The sequence below is a fragment of the Staurois parvus genome, unplaced genomic scaffold (genome assembly GCF_062004578.1).
Source record: "Staurois parvus isolate SC_StPar_1 unplaced genomic scaffold, SC_StPar_1.0 ptg001194l, whole genome shotgun sequence".
NCBI classification, from domain to species: domain Eukaryota; kingdom Metazoa; phylum Chordata; class Amphibia; order Anura; family Ranidae; genus Staurois; species Staurois parvus.
The window spans coordinates 94,062-109,817 of NW_028318990.1; the positions used below are offsets into that span (position 1 = coordinate 94,062).

General features: G+C 42.7%; 1 protein-coding gene across 4 annotated transcripts in view; it reads right to left on the reverse strand.

Moving 5' to 3' along the window:
- ANKRD28 (ankyrin repeat domain 28) overlaps positions 1 to 15,756 on the reverse strand; it is a 194,974-nt gene that overhangs the window by 39,241 nt on the left and 139,977 nt on the right. For 3 of the 4 annotated variants that reach the window (XM_089659998.1, XM_089659996.1, XM_089659995.1), the window contains exons 14-16: positions 12,502 to 12,642; positions 5,834 to 5,920; positions 4,143 to 4,254 (exon numbers count right to left, since the gene is read on the reverse strand). In XM_089659998.1, the coding sequence (XP_089516124.1) occupies positions 4,143 to 4,254; positions 5,834 to 5,920; positions 12,502 to 12,642 (340 nt within the window). The remainder of the gene's footprint in view (positions 1 to 4,142; positions 4,255 to 5,833; positions 5,921 to 12,501; positions 12,643 to 15,756) is intronic. The other variant, XM_089659997.1, reaches the window with a different exon arrangement.

Consider the following 15,756-nt stretch of genomic DNA (forward strand, 5'->3'; position numbering starts at 1 on the left):
ATGAAATTTAAAGCGCCCCTTCCCCTAATGCACAAAGGCAAATGCATACATAGGTCACGCACGCATATGTAAACAGTGTTCACACCGCACATGTGAGCTATCACCGCACACATTATAGCAACAGCAATAATTCTAGTACCAGAACTCCTGTGTAACAGCTTTTAAAGGGTCACCTATGAATAATTTAATGTATCAGTTTGTCTCTGTTCCACGAACGTCCACAATTTTAAAGTGCGACATGTTAGGTATCCATTTACTCAACGTAACATTTTATATTGTACAAAATAAGTGGGTATTATATTGTGTTCTTGTACATTAAAACTTAAAGTTAATTTTTTCCAAAAAATAAAAATAAATTTGAAATATCAGATATTTAGTATTTTCATTTCAAGCCAACAGGAGGAGCTGACAGCTTTCCTCCACTGTTGGACATCAGTAACAGGCAGCATGTGCTCTGAATGCAAGAATTACTTTCTTCCGATTTAAGAAACTTAGAAAAGTAAGGATTTTTGGCTACCTGTGAAATCCCTACAGTACACGACACAGGCTCCTTTAAATAAGAAATCCAGCCTCAACCTAAGTAGTTTTAAAAATTTCCCCTCTCTTTGGGGTGCATTCATAATTATGTTTTGATTAAGATGGAAGGAAACCATTATAGGAAGAAAGGAGAAAAACATCTTGTCTTTATTAAAAACAAGTTAAAGTTCTTTACAAGGTAAGGTGACCAGTTCAAACACCCATCTTGCTCACGTGACAGCCACGAGAAAAAAAACAAAAACAAGAAAAAAACCTTTTGAGTTAAGTTGACCAACAGACTATCCAGGATAGGCTCAATGCAAGACCCTGGACCAAATTCAGATCGCAAGACACAAGACGCAAGTGCAAGTGCACAAACAGGGAATGAGATTTGAGCCATTCCCTGATCAATGGCCTTAACCAGAGAAATGATAGGCCAGCAGTCTCAAATAATTGGCAGTGCCAAAATTTGACCTTTCAGAATGTTCAAGGACAAATGCTGCTACAGCCCAGGCTGGAGAATAAACAAGATATGCCCCATAGGTGAAACTTCTATGTCTCGCACCATGTGAAGCAAGCCTTTCAAGTGTGATGATAGACCTTGTGAGAGGTAATTTTCCTAACTTTAAGCAGCATAGAACAACACAGTAAAAGACCCCGGATCTCTCAAGACTTAGGTTTTGGCAGCCAAGCCATCGAAACCAGCGACCGTTAAGCAAGACAGGAGACATGTCCTTGAGACAGCAGTTTTGGTCTGGAAGTGCCCAGTTTAGGAATAATTTGCAGCAGAGGGAATGTGCATTAGTGGGAACTGATCTCATGGGGTCATCAGAGCATCCACTGCAAAGGCCTTTGGATCTCAGATCCAGGCCAAAAACCTATCCACCTTTTTGAACCAACATGCCAACAGATCTAGGTCTTCTGTTGACCAGCAGTGACAGATATCCCGGACCACCTCAGAGTGAAGTGATCATTCTCCCACATCCAGACGCAGACAAATTAAAATGTCCACCTACCAATTGTCTACTCTGAAAATGAGGTCTGTGGACAAAACCGGAATGTGCCTTTTTGCCCAAGCCATAATTAGATCTGCTTCTGGAAGGCATGCCTATGGGCCTGTTTGCATGATTAAGTGTGAACAGGCACCATAGAGAACAACTGTTTTTTTAAGTTTGATCGTTTTTGGAACTTTAAGCTACAAATTGCTCAAGTGTGAATACAGCCTTAGGGTGGGGATCCCCTGAGGATTACTCACAACAGTAACCAGGTCTGCAGCAAAAAGTCCAGCACTTGGGGACTCCCTGCCTCGCTCGATTTGACTCAGCGTCAAGATTTAAAGGAGCCAGAGTCATCTACTGCACATTTAAAAAAGAAATTAATGAATCAATGTGGCCTAAATGCTAAATGGTGGGCGGATGTTCCAGATATGGATGAGGAGGGTTGGGAAGAAATTTGGGAATACCCATGTCTGCAATTGGTAGCTGTTAGGGATAATTTAATCCAGTTTAAAATATTACACCGTGCTCATCTTACATTCCATTGTTTAAATAAAATCTATCCAGGTGCTTATCCCCATTGCTGGAAGTGCACTAGCACGGTTGCTAACCTCCCGCACATGTTCTGATCCTGCCCTAAGAGCCACCGTTTTTGGGGCAAGGTTACCCAGTTCACTAACACGTTGACCACTATACCTATACCGCAGTCTATGGATATCTGCCTGCTTGGGCTGGTGATTTCTTTGGCTTTCCGCTGAGCAACCAAAACTCACCTCAGTTTACTCTTATTCTATGCTCGCAAAAGCCACAGATTTAAAATGGAAATCTCCTGATGCCCCCTCAATGGATTTTTCGAAAACTCCAGTAAATACTTCTATACCCCTGTATAAAGCCACCGAGACTACTGGGGATGTTCAGCTAAATTTACTAAAGTATGGATTATGTGGACAGAATCCCCACATACCAATGCATCACAATAACTCTTTTCTATTTTTTTGGTCCTCTGAAGCAACAAATTCTGTGTTGTGGAGCAAGGGCAGTGGGCTGGTCTTTCGTTTTTCACTCCTCTTATTATCACGTGAGAGCCTGTGTACCCATATTGTTTAATCCTATTCTCAGTTTGGGAAAGGGGGGGGGGGGGTGTGTGAATGGAATGATGGAGAAAGACATATCCTAGATCATTGATCTCCATTTTGTGAGCCGAGTAGACAGGCTGTTAGTTGTTACGCTGGTTGGGGATTTTGCAACTTGTGTGCATGTATGTTCCAAGCTGGGGAATTCCCAGAGGCTCTGTTTTGTAAACCTTTTCCTTTTATAACTAAAATAGAATTTGAAAAAAATGAATGTCAGTGTGGACCATCAACCAACCAATGTGGACCTGCCATAAATACTAAAATATAAGCACCTTTGTGGGTGAAGCATGTTTTAGATACTGCTTACATCCACTGCCATAAAACTAAAAGGTGTTTTCTGATGTAAACCACACCAAAAATAGAAACAAACTAAATATCAAGTTGCTACACTTATTAGATAGATACACTCCTCCTACAGCACTAGTTCAATGCATTCAAACCTCTGCTGTTTATTTTAAAGAGGGGTCATGCAGAATACATTTATTAGATTATGAAATCATTTTCAGAAGGTCATGGAAATCCAAGAAGAAAAAAACCAAAAAAAAACACAACACAAAAAAACATTTACAAGATAAATGTAATTTTGTAGCTTCATGGCAGTTCATGTAAAATGTACTAATTGTGTCAAATAAGTCTTCCAATTAACAAAGGCTTGTTGAATGAGCTTCTTAAAATATTACGTTTTGGAGTGGTAAAGGACTCTCTGATGGTGGGGCCAGAAAGTTTGCAAGAGGTAGTGTTAAATTGACACTTTGATGGGAAGAAAGCTGCATCAGCTAGATGGTCTTTTAAAAACAGAATATGTATGCACAAGGCCTTAACTTCAAATGGCTCTACAATTTTAAGTATGTCTTATTAAAATGCTGCTAGCAATTCTTAAATAAAGGTACCCGCACAACAAAAGTCTACAGTGTGGGTGAAAATCTGAATCAGATATTGAACTGGCTGACAAATTGCTTGGCTTGGGATGGTCATCAGAAAATCTGGCTATCCATCCAAACATTGGTAGGTAATAAAAATGGTGGCATGCTGATCCCATAAATCAAACATGATCACAATAGACAAAATTTGTTTAGACTCTGTAGTCACTTTTCCATACTTATAAAATGCCCAATATGCTCAACTAACTCCCCGGACTATGGTTTCACTGATCTTCATTCCTGTATTCTATACTTCATAGATGTACATATGTTTGCATCGACTTAAAACATGGCTGTATCATACCACAATATGAAGTAAAGAGATGAAATAACACTACTTACACATTGGATAGAATTTACGAAGACTGGAGCAGCCAGAATCTGGGGCAGCTGTGCATGGCAGACACTCTGCTACAATCTCATTTTCAAAGTTTAACTGAACAAGTTCAATATAAAAAGCCATGCACTGGTCACAATGTGCCGCTGCTTCAGATTCTGTCTGTTCCAGTTTTAGTAAATTCACTCGAAAAGCTTTCAGAAATCCCACACCCCCAATTATGTGTTATGAATCTACCTACCAGTTCTAGACATAAACGATGTCCATAGGCTGCTGCATAATGAATTGCATTGTACCCTTGTTTATCCCTGATCCCTGGGTTTGCATCATTTCTTAATAAGTATTCCAGGCACCTATAAAAACCAAATAAGTTTGTCAAGAGGATAATTTTGTTTTAGAAATTCTACTTCATTGTTTTATAAACTAACACTCTGTTAATGAAGTAAACACGGCAGTAATTGTCATATAGATGTAGAACAAATAAAACATAAAAACTGGCTGAGCAAGTTTATACTAGAATAACTTTTATTGAATGTTTTTAATATTGTCACACAGGTAAAGAAGATAAATGAGGTAAGGAACAAGAAATAAATATTTCCAGGGGGATTGCATTACAGTTGATTCACTAGATCAGAAATTGTTATGAATTTATCATTGATGGATGAACTTTCTGGCTGTCCGTAACAGTTTTCCCTTTGCATACACTACTCGTAGGTTTTGTATAGTCAGAGAAAATATATAGTACATTGATCAGCTCACGAACTCATAGTCAAATATATTGGAAGAAAGGAAGAAGAGAAAGGAAAGGGGAAGAATAGCCAAAAAGTGAAATGCACAATGATGCTCTAAAAAGGTTGCATTTGTCTGTTCTGTCCGGCTTGCATGCCCTTCAAAAAGGGTTACTTACTGTGCCCCAGAGATATACTGTATCTGGGGTTTCAATGTTTGTTTTTTTTGCAATTTTATCATTCAAAATAGCAGATGATTTTTTGTTTGTCATTATCCATATTAATTTAGTATTTATCAATGAAAATGGGATGGATGAATACTTCCATGATTTAGCAATTGCCACCCATGCTGCCAGAAATAAAAATTAGATTAATTTTTGTCTTGGCTCCTCCCTTATGGATTGGCTCATAAGAGTTTGCCATGGAGACTTCCTAAGGTTAATCTGAGTTATAGAATATGTAAAATTATAAACCCAAATCCAAAACCTTCTAGCCCTAGGGCATGTCCACCAGGTAGGATATAGAGAGCTTTCTTGCTGACAACCCCTAAAGCAATCAGGGAAGGTGCTTGAGACATGAGACGCTATCCTTGTAGGTACCAGGTACTGGATGACCAAGATTCATTCAGAAAAAAATTAAAGATACTTTCCTTGGTATGCCCTAAGCGCCATGTGTTTTATAATGATGCAATAGGTGATGTAGGTATAGACTTTGCATGGTTACCACTAAGCCCTAATGAAGTTATAGCATGAAAGAAACAATAGGAGGAATGCTAGAAAGAACAGGATTACAACTGCTGTCACACACGTACAGAAAAATACAAGCTTTCAATGTACCTTTTTTTTCACTTTACACATTACTATTGCATGGCAATTAAACATAAAGCGAACATTAAAAAGTGAAAGGCAACGGTTCACTTTAAACATTCTAAGCAACTGCACAGCTACAAAACAATTGTCAAAATATCAATTTAAAAAAGGTCTTAAACCCACAAAACATCCAAATATTATAGGAGAGATTAAGTTCTTCTGTTTCATCTCATTAAAAGGTCTTGGTTCTTTCAAGGATCACTTAAGAGCATGCAATTTTAAGGCTTTATTGTTATGGATATTTATGCACATATTGTCTTGTCCACTAAATATATATTACTGATATTTAGTCCATAAAAAATTGATGGAAGCCCAAAAAGTACTTTTGTACTCACTGTAAAATGTTTTTCTTGGAGTCCATTGAGGGACACAGGAAGTTGTGAATCTTCGCGTTATACTGCCGTCTACAGGAGGACTGGACACTGGCAAAAAAACAAAATAAAACATTGTAGGCCAGCCCAGAATAACTCCTCCTACTTCCAGCATGCCTCAATTTTGTAGCAAAGCAGTACCAAAAGCAAGGTCATAAACAAAAAAGGGTGGAGTGTGCATACCTCCGTGAACTCCTAAAAAAGTATTTTAAGCGAGTACCAAAAAATCCTATTTTTCTTTTTGTCCATTGATGAACATTGGAGGTCTTTAACCTTGGGGACTTTGAAAAGCAATCCAGCTGAGGGGTGGGCAACACAGTAATCAACTGCTAACAGACCAAGAAAAAAAACAAACCAGACCTTAAGTCCAAAAATGGCATTGGATGAGGGGGAAATGTCAACCTGGAAGAACATGGACAACGTGTTAACAGAAGACCAGGGAGAGGCCTTGAAAGTCTGGAAAACAGTTGCCTGATTCCAAAGAAGCACTCTCAGACAGTAGAGTGTGCCTCAACAAGAAAGTGGATTCCGATCCTAAAGACCATAAGCTCAGATGATGGTCTGCCTGAACCACCTTGAGATGTTGGAACGAGAATCCAGTGCAACCTTATATGGTCTATACAGAATGACAATAGAAATTAGTCTTTCTGAAATACACACAGATGCATCCAAACAATGGAGCAAAATTTCCTTTTAGTGAACTGAAGGTGCTCAGAGATATGAAAAAACAATGTCCTGGTTGAGAAGAAAGGCAAAAACTACCTTGGACACAAAGGAAGTCCTGAAACTCCACACCATCATATCCCTTCGAAGAACCAGAAGATTCCTTGCAAGATAAGGATGCCAGTTCAGACACTCATCTCACAAAGGTGATTCCGACAAGGAAAACTACCTTGTTGGTGAGAAAAGAGAGGAAAGTCTTTAACTAGTTCCGACTGCGGTTTCTGAAGCATAGAGAGAACCAGAATCAAATCAATCACTGCGGAATGGACAGGTAGAGCTACATGGGAAATGCTCTGTACCAAAGGTCTTGAAAGGACAATGGCCTCTGAAACAGAAGTGGAAGAGATCTTCAAAAGAAGAAGAGGATTCATCCCACAGAAAAAGTTCTGGGGTGGAAGCTCTTGAGAATTACACCAAGTGAAGTACGCCTTTAATTTCCAATTACAGACCTTGCAAGAAGCAGACTTTAGTTTTTAGCATTGTAGGAATCACAGACTCAGATGTCACTGTCCCTCAGAAGCTGGTCTTCAGCAGCCATGCCGCTAAAGCTAGCAACTTTGAAGCAGGATGCCAAATCAGTACTTGGGACACAAGATCCTCATGATCCGACACAGCAGCTGCCAGGAGTCTTACTAGGCCAGTGCATCACATTTGCCTAGGCCTCTGCAGGGTAATCAGGATCACCGAAATTCTCTCCACCTTGATCCTGCAAACAAGGAGGAAGTATCAGGGAACGAAAAGAAGTTTGGGTGTACTGACTCCACTGAGCCACCAGAGAAACCAGTGCTTTTGCTAGAGGATTCCTGTACCTGGAGTCTAACCTGTTTAGCTGGTCATTGAAATCTGGAGGCCAGGAGGTCCATATCCAGCATTCTCTAGCTGCGCTACAAGTACTAGAAAATGCCTGGGTGTAGGGACCACACATCCATGTGCAGAAGCTGCCAGCTGAGGAAGTCTGACTGCAAATTGCCTACACCTGGAATAAATGAGGCTGATACAGCTGGCACATGAGGTTCTGCTCAGGACAGGATTCAACCTACCCCTTTAACCATGTCAAGACTTCCGGTTCCTTTGATTGAAGTATGCCATTACCATGGCATTGTCTAACTGAATACAGATAGGATGACCCTCTGGTGGAATGGTCCATTTCTGCAGTGACAGCTAAATTGCTTAAGGTCCCATGATGTTAATCAGGAGACAAGACTTCAACAACAACTAAGTACAAAGGACTCCTTCCCAGCACAAAAGATTGGTTTTTGGCTTGTGGTTCTGCCAAAAAAGAGAAGTACGTCCAACTCTAGAGCCAGATTTCTGAGCCAAAAGTTAGGCCTTTGGTGGCAGTATATTGTGTTGTGGCAAGCTGGAGTAAAACTGGGAAAATAGACTGCCTTGAATGGGACTACCATCAAATCTAGTCTGAAGTTCTGCCTGTGGAAGAACACTCTGGCCTGAGCTGTACCCAGGACTAGACCAAGATGCACCAAAGGAAAAACAAAGACCAAATTTCAAATTCAACAATTTCTGGATGTTCAAGATCCATTTGCTATAATTGCTGAACAGTTAAACACACTTTGTCCAACAAAGCAGATACATAAACCAACCAAGTACATTGTGGCCATGCTGCTGCAACCTTCCCCAGAGCTCCCCAGTCTCATTATGCTTTCATTAATATGGTTATGGACCAATTCTCAGTGTCATTTTTATATGCACAGTGTTTCTGCATTTTTAATGACTTGAAATGGTAAACATTTTTGAGGTTTTAACTTTTTGCTTATTTGGTGCCTTGAACGTCCCCTATTTTTTGCTAGTCTCCTTTTGAGCAAAATTCCTCTGATCTTCATCTCCAAACAATGAACGAGAAGACCCTGAAAAGGTATGAACAGGGGAACAAAGCAGGGATGCAGAGGCTTGTTGCTGAAACGTCCAGGAATCACCCATGGATCTGGTGAAGTGGTTGCATAAAAGCGCAGGAGGAGTTCTATCCTTTACAGTGTAAGCTCTAGCAATGAGTTATCTTTTCCATCTAACGATGGTGGACTTTGAATCAGGATGTTGGTTTGAGGTGGACTCTGACTACATCAGAGCAATTTCCTTTGGGTGCATTGGAGTAGGGCACAAAGATGAAAGGACCATTTCTTAATGGAGGTGGAAAATTTGATACCACTTTAGGTGAAAACATGGTCTTAGGCGCAAGACTACCATGTCACTGTGAAGAATGGGGAACAACTCCTTACAAGAGAGCAGCCAGCTTAGAGACATGTCTGGCAGATATGATAGCAACCAAGGTGGCCACTTTATAAGAGAGGTCATCTAAGGGGATAAACATGATGGGTTTAAGGTTTCTGCAAGGCAGAAAGAACCAAGTTGAGGTCTCAAGGAAGTACAGAGTGCTGTGTGAGGGGCCTGATCCAAGATACACTTTAAAAGGTTTGTGACAATGCCTAAGCTTTTGTGCACTGCAAAAGTGAGCATACCCACATTGGCAAGCATATTGCATGAGTCTGAGGGTGAAAAATCTTCTGCAGCCTCCTAACACTGCCTCTGGGTCCTCTTCATTACCTTCTATGTCCACCTCATTCTAGTTGAAGCATATTAATCTGAATCAGGTAGAAACTGTGGAGCTGGAGAAGGAGCTATGTGTTTCGTAGCCCCGAACAGCAACAGAAGTCAAAGCATTTAGTCAGCCTTTGTCAGGTAGGCGGATTGCTGAGTGCCTGGAACAGAACTAGATTTGGATGCAGAGACCGCTGTAAAAAAAAACAAAACAAAAAAAAAAATGCCCTGCTCCAGTGCAAGGGAAGTGTCACCACTCTGAGGATGGGTTTTATTTGGGTATTCAGTAAAGGGAATGTTCACCTGACTTTTTGCCATAGCTACAAGTGAGGGTAATCCCTTGTGGGGCACTCATTAAGTAGGGTGCAAAATATAGGGTAAGCGTCTCAGAGAAGGAATATGCAGCAACCCAGATGTGGACTATCCTGTAGTGAAGTAGTACAGTGGTAAAAGGGCAAGAAGAAGCATCTGAGTACCTTATAAGTGTTCTAGGCGGAAGTGGCAGTAAAGTGTATTGATGTATAACACCTGGTCATCCACATGAGACAAAAGGTAGAGTTATAGCACCAAGTTTGAAAAGTTTTTGTTTGCAAAGTGAATACATTCCAAGCATAACCCCAATTTTTAAAGCAACAAGGTGACCCTGTCCTACATGTCTACGACATTGGATCCAGGCTTTGCCCATCATGGCAGGCATTCCCCCCCCAAGGGGTCTTCAGGGTCTGGATTCCAGAGATGCACCACAGCCCTTGGCCTATAAAGCACCCCATGGCTAACTACACTCGTTGCATAAAGAGCCGACTTAAGTGCCTATGTAGAGTCCAGTGTCAAAACAGCATTACAGATCATCCCAGAATGGGGTAGGGGTACAGTTCTCATGATTTTACTGAGGTTGCACCAATATGGATGCACGGTTTTGATTGTATTAGAAGACAGTAATGAGTGATTGAAGACTCTGAAAATAAATGAGTTAAGCTAAGAGTAATTTCTCCCAAAGGCAGAAGAGACCTATCACCTTACGACACTGGCAAGAAACGGAGGAGTGAGGTATGGTTATCTGGTTGTGTGTCCTCAAAAGCTTTGCCAGTTTCCAATCACCTGACAGTACCAGCCTATAACCCAGGATCTATGAATACTCAGCTTGTGTCTAGTGCTGTACAAATAGGATAAAACAATAGATATAGATATATCTATCTCCTATAACAATACAGTGTAGGGAAACAAGCATAATTTGCAATTGTTGGCAAACAATTCAATTGAATTGAGCTGGGATTGCTAGACAAACAGACCATAAACCCAGAATCTGGCACATAGACATGACAGCAATGACTGGCAGCAGGGCAGGGTGGTTTGCTAGTGAGAATAAGGTCATGGAAAGGGCCTCCAGTTCTTTTAATAGACAGGATCCTTAAACACTGGAAACTAACTCAAAACAGAACACTAGAATCTTCTTAAGGCAGGAAATGGCCAGAGATCGCAGGTGCAATGCAAATGCTTTTGCAGACTCTTCCTCCAGCTCCCTACCCGTACAGTGTTACAGGCTTTCAGCTACTTAGCTTGAGGAAGTGTCTGTGGACTACAAGTGCAGTAATCAATGCACTTGTGTTCCACATAGAACTACAAGTCTGTGTGCAATGGTGACAGAGACAGACGGGACATATAACTTATGCATTCTTTAAACCCAGTGTATTGCATGCGCAGTAAAACTGGTGCACTGCCCACTTCCCACCCAGGCAAACAATATATGGAGTGTTGCGGCAAGAGTTACAGGCTTTAACTCCAGGGTAAGTAAGGGGAAGGGGGATGTGCAACCAGAGACACTAGCACAGTAAGAACACAACAGACTCCAACAGGGCAAGACACTGCAAATTGCTGTAGTGGTGGTCTAGAAGGCCTCCAAAGCTGGAGAATGCCAGGCCAGGAGCTAGATATCATGCCCATCTAGGCAGTCTTTGCCCGCTCCAATACATATTAAGGTGTCTTTTAGAGAGGGTTTTCACAGGTAGGTGTACCACTACCTGGACCTGCAAAACTCTCTGTAGATAACTTTCAGATTTGACCAGAGAGGGCTCCAATCAGAGCCCAATGCCCAAGGGTCACATTACAGGCCAGCCTTGCATCTTCTGCATGACAGGGTCCAGGTAAAATCTCTAAGGCTATCTAGAGATCAGTCAATCCAGAGAAATAAGTTCTCTGGCTCTGCAGTAAGTGATTGAAGAAAAAAAAAATGGTCTTGATAAAATCAGAAATAAGTCTAGTGCAAAGGGTTTGCTTTCCTCAGAAAGAGAAGGCATTCATTCTACTAACATACCAGCACAAAACAAGCACAAGAAAGGAGTGTGAGAGGTCATATCTGGGTGACTAACAGCTGTGATTGCTAGTGTCTGACCTCCTGTAGGCAGCAGTATAACCATCTTCCCTTTTGTCTCAAAATTACCTTGTGTCCTATAATGAAAGACAAAGAAGATCTCTCTATTCAAAGAGTACCTACCACCATAACCTTTCTAGGTGTAAAACAGGTCTACCAATGTGGACTAATGTGTTACAACCACAAAGAGGAAGCATTAGTTATTATTTCATGAACCGTCTACCTTAATATTTTGCCTTTTCTGTGCAGCTAGACCCTATGTGATTGCACCCTGATGCACTAAGGCAGTTTGTGACAGAAATAAGAGACAGCCAACTAGACTTTCTCTAGGCCCTGCTTTATGCCACTTCTCAACAACCAATAAATGGAATCCTGCTGCCAGCTTAATTTCCTCTGGTGACAAAGGGGATGGTAGACGTTTCACAGACACTACTTTAAGGTGCTGGTCTGATACTTTGGCAGTTTTGCCAGGAGGCTAATATAGGCCACTGCAGACAACCACCTGCTAGCACTATATGCATTCTGCATTGTTAATAAAAGAATATCTACATAGACATGAAACAACTGATGATAGGCACCTGCTGTCTATTTCCCCACTATGAGAGATCAAAACTGGAAAACAAAAATAAAATCAGACTCAAGTACAAAGATTCAACTGTGCAAACAATATTTTTTATGAAAAGTGAATTGAGCTGCCCTTTTAATTACAGATATCCTCAGCGTGGCTGAAAATTACTGCAAAAAAAGGCTGGGAATGGAGAGAAAACAAGTGATTCTTTGTGGAGATAGGAGGCTGCGTGACAGTCAGCACTGGCATAGAGAATAAGTCCAGAAAACCATTCTTAAAAGGCCACATTCTCTCTCATCAACACAAAGACAAATGCTTAAGGTTCCACAGCACATAGCATCAGTCTCATGAAATCACTAACTTCAGGAAAATGTAATGCAAGCTGAAATACTGAACATACAAGGCATGAAAACAACTTACTTGCCATCTGTATCTGATGCAGCTGCATAGTGCAGTGGGGAACAGCCCCTCTCATCAAGGTCATTGACACTGGCTCCAGATCCCACAAGTGCAAACAGGCACTGATAGTTACAGTTGGCAGCAGCATAGTGCAGTGGTGTTCTTCAGATTAAGAAAAGAAAAAAAAAAGTAGGAATACACAGTTAAAATAAAATATTAGTGAATATGAAAAAAAGAGAAAACAAAATTTTATAAGTTTTAAAGCCCTGATGCAAGCCTATGAGCTTTAGGTACTTGTTGTGCAGCCATCTAGGTTGTTGCAGACAATCTGTATTTTCCTCCTACCTGTAAAAACAGTGATCTCTACCATTCTCATGTACTGTCTCCAATTCATTTCTCCTGAAGCAGGTCTCTAACAACACCTACAGCATGTTCAAAGTTTCTTACCATGTATTATAGAAAAGTCCATAGTCTGACCATCTCTTGTAGTAAGCATTTCCTGTTGCATGTCTGCAGTCTTATAGCTTGCTGAAGTATTACACTCATTGATTATATGCAATGCCTTTGAAGCTCCCTATATCGAGAAAGTTGACCACCAATCTATTAGAGCAGAGGTCTCCAAACTGTGGCACGGGGGCCAGATGTCGTCCTTTGCTTGCCTTTATTTGGCTCTTGGGGGACTATTTCTACCACTGATACGAAGAACTATTCCTTCCAGCGACACCGCCAGTGGGGCGCTATTCCTCCCGCCGACACCGCCAGTGGGGCGCTATTCCTCCCGCCGACACCGCCAGTGGGGCGCTATTCCTCCCGCCGACACCGCCAGTGGGGCGCTATTCCTCCCGCCGACACCGCCAGTGGGGCGCTATTCCTCCCGCCGACACCGCCAGTGGGGCGCTATTCCTCCCGCCGACACCGCCAGTGGGGCGCTATTCCTCCCGCCGACACCGCCAGTGGGGCGCTATTCCTCCCGCCGACACCGCCAGTGGGGCGCTATTCCTCCCGCCGACACCGCCAGTGGGGCGCTATTCCTCCCGCCGACACCGCCAGTGGGGCGCTATTCCTCCCGCCGACACCGCCAGTGGGGCGCTATTCCTCCCGCCGACACCGCCAGTGGGGCGCTATTCCTCCCGCCGACACCGCCAGTGGGGCGCTATTCCTCCCGCCGACACCGCCAGTGGGGCGCTATTCCTCCCGCCGACACCGCCAGTGGGGCGCTATTCCTCCCGCCGACACCGCCAGTGGGGCGCTATTCCTCCCGCCGACACCGCCAGTGGGGCGCTATTCCTCCCGCCGACACCGCCAGTGGGGCGCTATTCCTCCCGCCGACACCGCCAGTGGGGCGCTATTCCTCCCGCCGACACCGCCAGTGGGGCGCTATTCCTCCCGCCGACACCGCCAGTGGGGCGCTATTCCTCCCGCCGACACCGCCAGTGGGGCGCTATTCCTCCCGCCGACACCGCCAGTGGGGCGCTATTCCTCCCGCCGACACCGCCAGTGGGGCGCTATTCCTCCCGCCGACACCGCCAGTGGGGCGCTATTTTTCCCACCGACACCGCCAGTGGGGCGCTATTCCTCCCAACGACACCGCCAGTGGGGCGCTATTTTTCCCACCGACTCCAATGCTGTGGTACTTATTTTCTCACCAACAATGGAGCACTATTCCTTCTGATTATACCAACAATGGGACAATATGCCCCCCCATACCACTAATGGGGCACTCTTTACTCCCATTGACACCAGAGCATTTTCTACTCACATTGGGCACAGTCTGGCCCCCTAAAGTTTGGCCCTTTGTTCAGAAAGTTTGGAGACCCCTTTATTAGAGTATTACAATTACAAATGTTTGAGTTTTTTTTTTACATGATCTGCACAGAAAAATGTTACATCTGTTGATATAACATTTAATAATGCAAATCTCACCCAATAGATCCATAGTAATTTTGGCTTGTCATGCCATTAGCAATCCTCATGGTTACAAGCAGCAGATTCAGTCTGGCACCTGCTCACTTTCTAAAAAGCCCCTTGATAACTTTCCAGTACAATGGTTTTCAACTCTTGTGAGACCAGAGCCCAGTAAATTCTTTAAAACCTCTTCCAAATCCCAGCAGTGTAAAAAAAAAAAAAAAAAAAAGTTGAAGCTTATAGTTTATATGAGTAAGAACAGGATTATGTACTGTATATAGGATTATGAAGACTTGTAGAGTATACAGTGCAGCAGTCAGGACTATAATGTAAAACTTGCCACATTCGGTACAACAGAGTGGAGGAATCAGAGCTATGTAATTGCATAGCACAGCCTGCAGAGTGCAGCGATTACAAGTTTAAAGTGTTAGTCTCCCACAGTACACAGAACATGGAAATGCAATCATTTTAGCTAATATAAACTGCTAAATATCTTTTCTCATCAGCAGTTAGAGAAGTCTTGTGACTTCTATCAGGGTCCAGCAGAGCACTAGTTAAAGCTTGTAGGAGGCGTTTACATTCTAACCCGATTTTTCTATGAGGCTGCATAACCCCTGACCTTCTGTCTGGACAACGCTGATTGACCCTGTGCTGATCACATGCACTCTCCCAAAAAATAAAAAAGAACTCTCTAGCATAACACAATAAACTGAGCATGTGCAGCTAGCTCCCAAGGCTCTGTTCTATGAACAGAAGGATTGGGGACTGTGGTAGAAAGGGAGGATGAGAGAAGACAGGGTCAAACATCCTTTTTCCACAGAGGATTAACCCCTTAGGTTCCACAGTGAGTATAACAAGCATGCTTTACTGCATATACAGATTGATTTTATTGTTGTGGGTTTAGTAACACTTTAAGTGTCCCCTTATGTTGGAGGTCAGTATGCTACCTTCAATCAGTATGCCCCCTTACACTGGTGGTCAACAGGTGCTCAGCATGTCCCCTTATACTGCTGATCAGTGTGCTCCCTGTTGCTGGGGTCCCCCTTCTGCAGCTTGCCTCTCCCGCATACTCCCTCCGCCCCATTCCCAAATCCCGATTGCATTGTACAGTGGAGCAGCCTGCCAGATAGGCGCTGCCTACCAGTAGAGTACAGAGATTGTAATTAACCACTTGCCTACCAGGCACTTATACCCCCTTATTTACCAGGCCAATTTTCAGCTTTCAGCGCTGCCGCACTTTGATTGACAATTGCGCGATCATGCAACATTGTACCCATATGAAATTTTGATCATTTTTTTCTCACAAATAGAGCTTTCTTTTGGTGGTATTTAATCGCCACTGGGCGCTTTACTTTTTGCGCTATAAATAAA